Raw genomic sequence first — 9194 nt, 5'->3', positions numbered from 1 at the left:
TACATTTTCATATGAATGAGGCATCTTGAATAAATTAATGTACTCTGCAGCCCGGTGTCTGAATAGCTATGCCAGAGTCTCGGGTTCTTCCTCGAGCTGGCCTGCGGTGGTGGGGGTCGGGATCCATAATGCATGAAGCCCACTCCTTGTCTCTCCTTTTTAAGCCTTTTCATTGTATTGTCAGCCGGCTCAAACCGAATTTTCATGCTCGTTTTTCTTCATTAGAGTTCTACAAATTGTAAAATTGACTTTTCACCTCGTCTTCAGGGGCCGATCTGTCCCTTTTCTAAATCACACTGAAATGGTGGCTGGGGTCAGCTCTGAGCCAGCCACAAAGGAGGTTTTGTGGAGTTCAGAAAGTGCAAAAGGAAAGGCCGTCTAGGGGCGGGCAGGAGGGGCCTGGGGCTCAGGGCTAGAGGAATAGACCAAGGGGCAGCCACAACGAGGATGCAGCGACCTAACAGGCGGCTCAGGTATCCCCCTCCCCTTTAAAGCTCCCGCTTCCTCTCCTCCGCCTGGCCTGGGGTCCGGAGGCCGCAGCTGGGGTCTCGCCTACTGCCTGTTTCCTGGGGGAGGGGGAAGGTAACGGTGTATAAGTAGGGCCTAGTGGTAAGGCATGAAACAGGGCGTCGTGTGGAGCAAATCCTTGGGCAGGCCAGGGAAGGAGAAAAGAGAGTCGCCGGGACCATAGGCGAAGTCTTCGGAGGCGGCGGGGCTACTGGGGTCAGAGAGCGGCGAGGCGGCGGCGGCGCAAGGGGAGGCGGTGGCACCGGAGCCCCAGGACTCGGCGTCGCTGGCGGGGCTTGGGGGCCCGGGCAGGCAGGGGGCGCACTGAGGCGGCAGGAGGCGCTCCCGGGCACTGGCCCCGGGCAGCCCCTGGTCCGCCAGGCGCAGAGTCTCGGCCAGAGCCCAGATGTAGTTGTAGGCGAAGCGCAGCGTCTCGATCTTGGTGAGCTTGGTGTCGTCGGGGAAGGAAGGCAGCACGCTGCGCAGCGCGTCCAGCGCCGCGTTCAAGTTGTGCATGCGGTTGCGCTCGCGGTCGTTGGCCTTGACGCGCCGGCTCCTGCGCAGCGAGTGCAGCAGCGCCTCGGAACGTACCCGTGCGCGACCCCTGCGCCGCCGCCGCTCCTGATCGTCGTCCTGCGCCCGGGGAGTATCGGAAGCCCCGGGAATCCCGGGAGCGCCCCTGCAGGCCGGCACGGGCGGCCCCGAAGCGGAAGCTTGAGGTTGGAGCCTGGCACAGTCTTCCTCGTCGGTGGGGAAGCCGGACAGGTCGCTGCTGCTGCTGCTGGCGGTGCAGTCAAGGTCCGAGAGGCATGTCTCCAGAGGGGCTGGCATCGTTGCTTTGTGCAGGACCGACGGACAGATAAGAGGCGCTTAGAGGACAGGAGCCTGGGCTGAGGGCAGGGCCGCCGGGGCGCACTTACGATCCGAAAGGCCCCGGGCTACTCTGTGCCCGCTTCGGGCGCGAAGGCTTGGAAGGGCGCAGGGGCGCACTGGGAACTTGGCCTCGCCTCCTCGCCTCGCCTGCAGGGGCCACGCTCCCGGTCGGTCTCCCGAGTGATCTTGCCGGCGATCAGATCAGCTCGTGTGAGTACCGAGTGTGGCACACGACCGGCCTCAAGACCTCTTAAGTACCCGGCGCAACAATGGGCGCCCCCCTCCCTTGCCACCTCCGCCCCCGCGGCAGCCCCCGTGAATGGAGCGAGGCGGCAGGTCAGCCCCGTGCGGCGTCCGGGTATTTGCATAATTTATGCTCTCGGGGGGCCGCCCTCGCCCCTCCCCCCTCCCGGAGCGTGCCCGTAATTACCGCGGGCCAATCGGCGGCGTCGCGCGGCCCCGGGAGCTGTCTCTGGGCCGCGCGGGCCAGGCGTCTCCAGGCAGTGAAACCCAGGCGGGGGTGGCCGGCGATTAGCGGCAGAGGCACACTCCTCCGGGGGCGGGCCGGGCGCCCCTCCCTGGGGTGGGATGGGGAGGCGGGGCGCCGGCAGGAAAGTGTGAGCGGTTCCGCGAGTTGCGGAGACGTGGAGCCGGCTGGGAGCCTGGGTTCTCTTTCTCCGGCTGCCGACCGGCCGCCTGACTTTGGGCAGGTGATTTGACTTCAGTTTCTCCATCTGTAAATGGGGCACAAGTCTCCCCTGTTGAGGATGATATGAGGTCACGTTCGTGGGACGCTGGACACCGCGCTTTTGTAACCGAGCGCCGCGTGAATGGCTGCGAGATGCAGCGCCCTCGGAACCAGGCGAAAACCCTATCCAAATAGACCCGAGAGTGGCCAGGTGAGGGTCATAGAGCAGAGGGCAGAGATAAGCGTCCCTGCTCCGCCCAGGTTGGTGAAGAAATAGGAGAATGGCCCTGCGGACCTTCACCTGGGGGCGGGGCTGGGGGGGCAGTGCGGAAAGTAAACGAATGGATGATTTCCCAAGTTGGATGGAGTCTCCGCGGAACCCTTCTAATGCCCCCACCCCCCCAACCCTGTGCGAAGACTCTTAAGGTCACAAGCCTGAGAATCCCCTCCCCTCAGGAGCCCCCCCGCTCCCCCCGCCCCGTTTACCCTGCATCTCTTGGAGGGGGCTTTCGGCCTCTGAGGCTCCCTCAGGTGAGAGCCGGCGAGGGCACCGGGCTTTCCTAGCCCGGGAGAGATGGTAGCAAGTGCTCAGTGGAGCCCCTCGGCGCCCTCCCCTTCTCCCCCTCAGTGATGTCAGCGCGCCCATTCCAGCAGGTTTTCGCTGCACATCAGGATGGCTTTTCTCTGGTCACCAATGCTCTGGGGCAACAGAGGCGCCGATACCCTCAACTTAGTATTTAGGGGAAAACAGTCACCAAGAAACACCAGATCATGGGGGTGGGGGATAAAAATAAAAATTAACACCTTTCAGCAAAGTTTCAGCCTCCTCCTCGTGATATCTGGGTGGTGGCCTCAGGCCTGGTGCCTGGCCCGCTGTCCTCCAGCCGACTCTGCCTGCGACTCTCTCCGCTTTCTGGAGAGGTGCTGGCTGGGGACACAGTCACCTTGGCTGGCTGACCAGTGCTTGTTTTCTGGCTCAGTGGACTCCACCCCCCAACCCCCTGCCACCCCCTGCACCCCACATGTACTCCCTACCTGGGGGGAAGGCTGACCCGGCCATATATAAGGGCCCTCGGTTTGTTAGAAGTCACAAAGAGTGACTTAATCAGCTTAAGCAAGAAAGGGAAATTGTTGGGTGATCCTGGCGTCTCAAGGAGCCCAAGGGCTGCCGGCTTTGGTGTGAGCCTGGGGGGCCTCACGCAGCTCCTTGCCTCTGTTTCTCCTGCTTCAGCTTCCCCAGGGCCCCAGTACCCGCCCACCAGCCTCCACTTGATGACATCTCTGGGCCCTTGGATTATTTTCCTGAGACTGCTGTAATAAATTACCACAAACTAGGAGCCTTAAAACAGCAGAAATATACTCTCTCACAGTGCAGGCGGCCAGAAGTTGGAAAGCAAGGCGTCAGCAGGGTCGGCTCTTTTTGGAGGCACTGAGGGAGAGTCTGTTCCGTGCTTCTTCTGGCATCTGGTGGCTCCTGACAAGCCTTGGCTTGTTCCTGCACCACTTCAGTCTCTGCCTCTGTTTCCTGTGTCTTCTTTTTTGTCTCTCATAAGGACACTTGTCATTGGATTTAGGACCCACCCTAATCCAGGATGATTTCATCTCAGAATCCTTACCTTAATTGCAACTGCCAAGACCCTTATTCCAGATAAATTCACATTCTGAGGTTGTGGGTGGACATATCTTTTGGGAAGCCACTCTTCAACGTACTACAGCTCCTTTTCCAAATTCCTAGAGGAGAGAATCTTTTTGGTCAGGGGAACAGAGTCATCAGAGTGGCCATTTGTCATTTCTTGGCTGCCTTGCACCTCAAGAGCCTTTCTGTTGAGGAATTTGAATGCGTGAGCCCCTTCCTAGCAATGAGGGTGTGGCCATGTGACTTCAGTGCGGTCCATCCAATGCCCCACTTGGAACTTAGGCTTTAAGGCAGTGACAGTTCAGAGTACACTGTGTCATAGCAGCAACCTGGAAGGGCCAGTGGTAGAAGAGGTGACCAGGAGCCAGTGGGTGTCATAACCTAGCTCTTCACTGGACCTGCCTTCAGCTGTGGTTCTGTACTCTCCACCCCCCACTCCCACTCCTGCCAGCTTGTTTTCCACACCTGGTTCTCCAGCCTTCCCATTGGTTGCAGGAGAAACCCATAGCAGGCCTTTTCCCAGTAGGACTTTTTTGCTTGAATTGGCCAGGTTTGACATCTGTGGTTTGCTAAATATATACTAAGTTAAAGACTTAGGTTGCCAAAGCACAGAGACTGAGGCAACCTATATACCATATTGCTTGCCTATTCTGGGCCAAGCATTTTGCTAGACACTGGGGAACAGAGGTGAAAACCTGGCTGATGGGTCCCGTAAGCCTAGGGTTCAATGCCGGCAGAACCCTTGGAGATTCTCATCCATCCACTGCTCCTCATACATGGGAAACTGAGGCGGGAGATGGGGAGGTCTTTTCTCCAGGTTCCCCCAGGGATCACTGGTGGTTGAATTTGGGCCAGACTCAGGAATCCTTTCAGCCTTCATTCCATGTTTTTCCATTACCATTAATCAATAAATACACAGTGAGCACCTGCTGCCTGCTGCTCTGTGCCAGGTGCTCTGTGGAGTGTCAGGCAGACCTATAGTCCTGGGGCAGGGGACACGTGGCCACAGAAGGGTGACTGGCTACCGGCTAAGAGAAGTACTGAGGGCCTGTTAAGGGGAGCAGATCTGAAGAGCATTGTGCAGCCCCCAAAGGGAAGGCTTCCTGGCAGAGGGGGACCTGAGAAGGCCTTGAAGGATGGATGGGATGTGACTAGACAATCTAGACAGGAGGGCGGGGAGGAGATGACTGTGGTGGCAATGTGGGGCCCAGTGGGAAGAGGTTGGGGGCAGTTGTGATGGGCCTTGAATGGCCATGGTGGCCTTTCTTATTCCTTTCTGTCTCCTCCTCCTGCTGCTCTCTCTGAGCAGGGCTGTCGCAGTTATTCCAGTGGTTTACTGCACAAGAGCATCCAGGTTACGTGGGAGCTAAAATCTAGCCTCTTCACTCCCCATCCAGACATGCCTCCTGAGGTAGGACTGCATGTATCCAGAGAAGTGTGCTTTTCAAATGTGTACCAAGGTACCCTATGAGCTAGCAGTGGCTCTGTGCCCTCTCCTGCCTTTGTCCCCCTCCTTTGCCGGAGCCTTAGTGACCTGACCAGGTGGGCATCTTAGCCTTGCCCTGCCTGCTCCTGGCTCTTGGACAGTGCTTGTGGCAGCTTCTCCCTGGACATTAGTGTCTGTCCCATGTGCTTTTCATAAGTGCATCTGAGGCTTGGGGACCCCTCCTACAAGTGACCCGCTGTGGCTGGAGCTGAACCCTGGGAGGATGGGGATGAGATGGTAGCTTAGGCTCAGACCTGTTCCTTTTGAGGCAAAGAGCTTTCTCCTTGAGAGAAAAAGGCTGGGCCTCTTCTAGGAGGGTATGTATCCTTGCTGGGGGAGATGAAATTTCCACCCCCTTCCCCAGTTCCTTGAAGCCTAGTACAGAGCACATCTGTGGAAGCCCTCATTCTCGGAGCACAATAGGATGCCATGTGGGTATGTAATAAATCCAACCACAGCAGGCACCAAGGTGGTGAGAGCTGCACCAGGTGTTCTGGCTGTCTGTTGTGTGAGCCATCCAGCTGCCAATCTGCTGGGGGGTGGAGGTGGGTGGATGCGGCAGATGTTCAAAGGGATTGGATTAAGTCAGTTTCTCACACTGTGATCACCTGAGGGGGTAGTAGTGATGTTGGAGATCCCCACCCTAGATGCCCAGAGTCAGCATCTCTGAAAATCTGGACCACATGCTGAAGTCACTATTTTTTTTTTTTTTTTTTGAGGAAGATTAGCCCTGAGCTAACTACTGCCAATCCTCCCCTTTTTGCTGGGGAAGACTAGCCCTGAGCTAACATCCATGCCCATCTTCCTCTACTTTATATGTGGGATGCCTACCACAGCATGGCTTTTGCCAAGCGGTGCCATGTCTGCACCTGGGATCTGAACCGGTGAACCCCGGGCCGCCGGGAAGTGGAACGTGCGAACTTAAACACTGCGCCATGGGGCTGGCCCCTGAAGTTACTATTGACTGATACCTAGAGCCTCTGTTTGCCCCTCATTCTGGAAAAAAGATCTTGCTTTAGCATCCGCCCTCCTATCCTGTGCTTGCTTAAGCTCTTGAGGCAGATCAGGGATGTTTCTGTGACAGCTCAGAGGTGTTCCAAGTGATCCCAAGACTGGGGCTCCTCCTGTGGCTTTGCCTGCCTGTCTGGCAATGGGCAGAGTGAGGCGAGGAGAGGATCCTTGAAAGGCATGTAGGGGCCAGAAGGTGCACACTTGTTCTGGGCAGCTCTGGAGGTCTGACTCAAGACCACTGTGCAACCAGGAGGGAAGTGATTTCAGTTCTTTGTTGAGAGGACCTTTCTGACATCAACACACTGATGAAGGAACCAGTTTTCTGGAGAGATGAGAGGGAGAAGCTCTCAGGGTTGAGAAGGGCATCAAATGCTTTCAGGGTCTTGTGAGATTCTTGGTGTATTTTTTTTTTTTAGTAAAGAAAGGCCAAAACAGGAGAAAACAGTAGCAAAGTATAAATGTTTACATGTAATAAGTTGATGTGATTTACACATAAAAATACAAAGGAGTCTGTGCTGTTCACAAAAAAGTTTCAGGATTTTAAAATGCCTGTAGGGATGGAGATCCAGGAATGGAGCCAGATTTAAATTTGTGGTTGCACAGCTTCTTCCTCCAGCCCTGTCAGTGTCTCAGTGACCACGTGTATGACTTCATTTGGAGTTGGTACCCACAGCCTTCAAAGCCCGTTTGTGACCATGAGGCTGAGCCAAACAGCCTCCTTGCCATCCTCCCTTTCAGTTATCAGAAACAGGGAAGCCTGAGGTTGAGCAAACTATCTTTTAGAGATGTTGTAACAGGAGTCAGGCTGAGGGGTTAGTGTCCTGTAATTACAAGTGCTGGGATGATAATCTGAATGTGTGTGTGTGGCGGGGGAAGACACCACCAGACTTCATACTTTCCCCCCCAAATTATTTTAGCTGACATTTGTCATTCCCCATCCACTCCAGTTGGTTAGCCGGAATATTAATTTCAGGAGTGCTGGGGCAACTACATATAGATCTGAATTTTGTGTGGTTATAGGCAGAGTTCTTTTTTTGCAGTACACACGAGCTCTCAGATGCAGCTTATGATAGGAGAGGTGAATGGTGCTGGCACTCTGCTCAGCCCCTCATCCCGCCAGGTTTTGCGCGCAGGGCAGTGTCCTGCACTGAGTTCATAAGGCTATTGGGCACTGCCGCCATCACAGGGGCAGCCTGGATGGGAATTTTTGCACAAGGTAAAGCTGTGGGGAGGGCCACCATTTCTCAACAAGACTGCTCAACTTCCATCATCATTTTCTTTTTGGAGCTACCTGGGGGGAGGGATGGCATTGATTTTGTGGGTGGCATTTTGGAAAGAAGATGTCGTAATCTTTTTAGGAAAAAAAGGAAGAAAAAGGTGCAGTTACTGAGGAGGAAGGGATGAAGGATGATGTCGGACCCACAGGCGGGCAGTGTTCCTTTCAGTCCATTAAATACACCCGCAGATATGCGTTTCCATCTAAGAGAAGCAGGGTGGGGTTGGGGGAATGGAAAGGAGAAACAATTCCCTATTTTCTTTACTGATGACCCATGACAGTTGTGGAAGGGGGGGGAAGGGAGGAGGGAGACGAGGCAGGAGGGGGGAAACAGAGGGGTCTTTCAGTGACAGAGCAAGGAAAATGGCAAATTATCCATGGTTTCCAGAAATCCGTGGAGGCCCCCTGGGCCCCTGCCCTGCTAAATACAGTGCCGGCTGTATGCATTTCCCACCTCAGAGATGTCTGCTTGAATATTCTGCGGCATTGTGTACCGATGTGTTTGGTTGTGTACAATCTGCCTACGTGTGGGATGAATCTTGGCCTCCAGGGCAAGTCCTGGTGAAAATCTGCTTTGTTCTAGTGCTGTGTAAGGAATGTTTTCCAAAAACACACTGGGCAATTCCGCAACCCAAATAAATTATTTCCCCAAGAATTTTTCAGATTTGATTGGAGTTCTCAAGCCTGGGGGTGGGGAGGGGGCCAATGTGTGCTTGAGCTAGCCCAAGGTTTGAAGTGCATTTGCGGTTTGGGCCAGTCTTGGGGGAAACAATGTCCTTTTTGTACCCAAAGTAGAGTGGTGGAGGCGAAGGGGGTGTGCAAGCTTGTGCAGGGAGGGCCTTCGAGGGTGCAGGCCCTGAAACGAAGAGGGAGCAGGCAGAAGGTGCTCGCCCCACCCCCTCCCCAGCAGTGAGGCCTGGAATCATTTTCACATCAGCTGCTTGAGGCTAGATCAATCCACAACCTCCTTCAAAGCCTCTGAGTGTTGCTTCCTCAATTTCTTGAAGTTAAATCTGGGCTCAGATTTAAAAAAACAAAACAAAACATAGCCCCTGCTGTTGCTGTCACTAGATTTAGCTCCCCAAATCCAGGCTGCACCTGCCACAGGATAGTGCGAAAGCCAAAGTGAATTTTGCTGAGCAGTTCCGTTTTTGTCTGCTTCATGTTTTTCAGTTCTTAAGAAGGTCTTCAGTGGAGATGAAAAACCTTTCCGTGTCAAGATGCTTGTGGATCAGGTGTGGGAAAACCGCACAGGGGTGTTTTCTTCTTTGTGTACAAAAGAAGCCCCCGTGAAATTTATCCTAATGGAACTTCACTATTGGTTTGTGGGGAGAATTCAGAAATAAACACAGAGAGTGGAGAAATAGCTGAAGGGTCTTCCTTTCGCTTTTCTCTACCTTAACACTCAGCGACATAAATTCACGTGGGGTTGGAACACAAATGCATTTTGTTTGTAGTAATTAAAATGTTTTAATGAGACAACCATAAAATGCACCATTAATTATTTTATTTCAAACACTTCTGCCTTCTTTTGAACCAGGTCTATTTAGAAATAGTTTAGAGAGTAGCCTGCAGTTTTATTCTTTCCTCTGCATTATACACAGGAGTGGAGAAGTCATTTATAAATAATTACACAATGTTTGGGGTCTTTGGGCTTGTATAATATATCAAAGCGATTAGTACACTTTTTGTTCCATTGTAAATGCTTTTTTTCTCC

At 53.9% G+C, this 9194-nt stretch overlaps 1 protein-coding gene across 1 annotated transcript; it reads right to left on the bottom strand.

Annotated features, from left to right (window-relative positions):
- Positions 1–211: 211 nt before the first annotated feature.
- Positions 212–2247, bottom strand: NEUROG1 (neurogenin 1). The gene has a single exon (XM_005614723.4). It carries the CDS (start codon positions 1336–1338, stop codon positions 604–606), a length of 735 nt encoding a protein of 244 aa, XP_005614780.2. The 5' UTR covers positions 1339–2247; the 3' UTR covers positions 212–603.
- Positions 2248–9194: the final 6947 nt, after the last annotated feature.

Source organism: Equus caballus, chromosome 14, assembly GCF_041296265.1.
Source record: "Equus caballus isolate H_3958 breed thoroughbred chromosome 14, TB-T2T, whole genome shotgun sequence".
Classification (NCBI taxonomy): Eukaryota; Metazoa; Chordata; class Mammalia; order Perissodactyla; family Equidae; genus Equus; species Equus caballus.
This window is presented reverse-complemented; position numbering and strand designations above follow the sequence as displayed.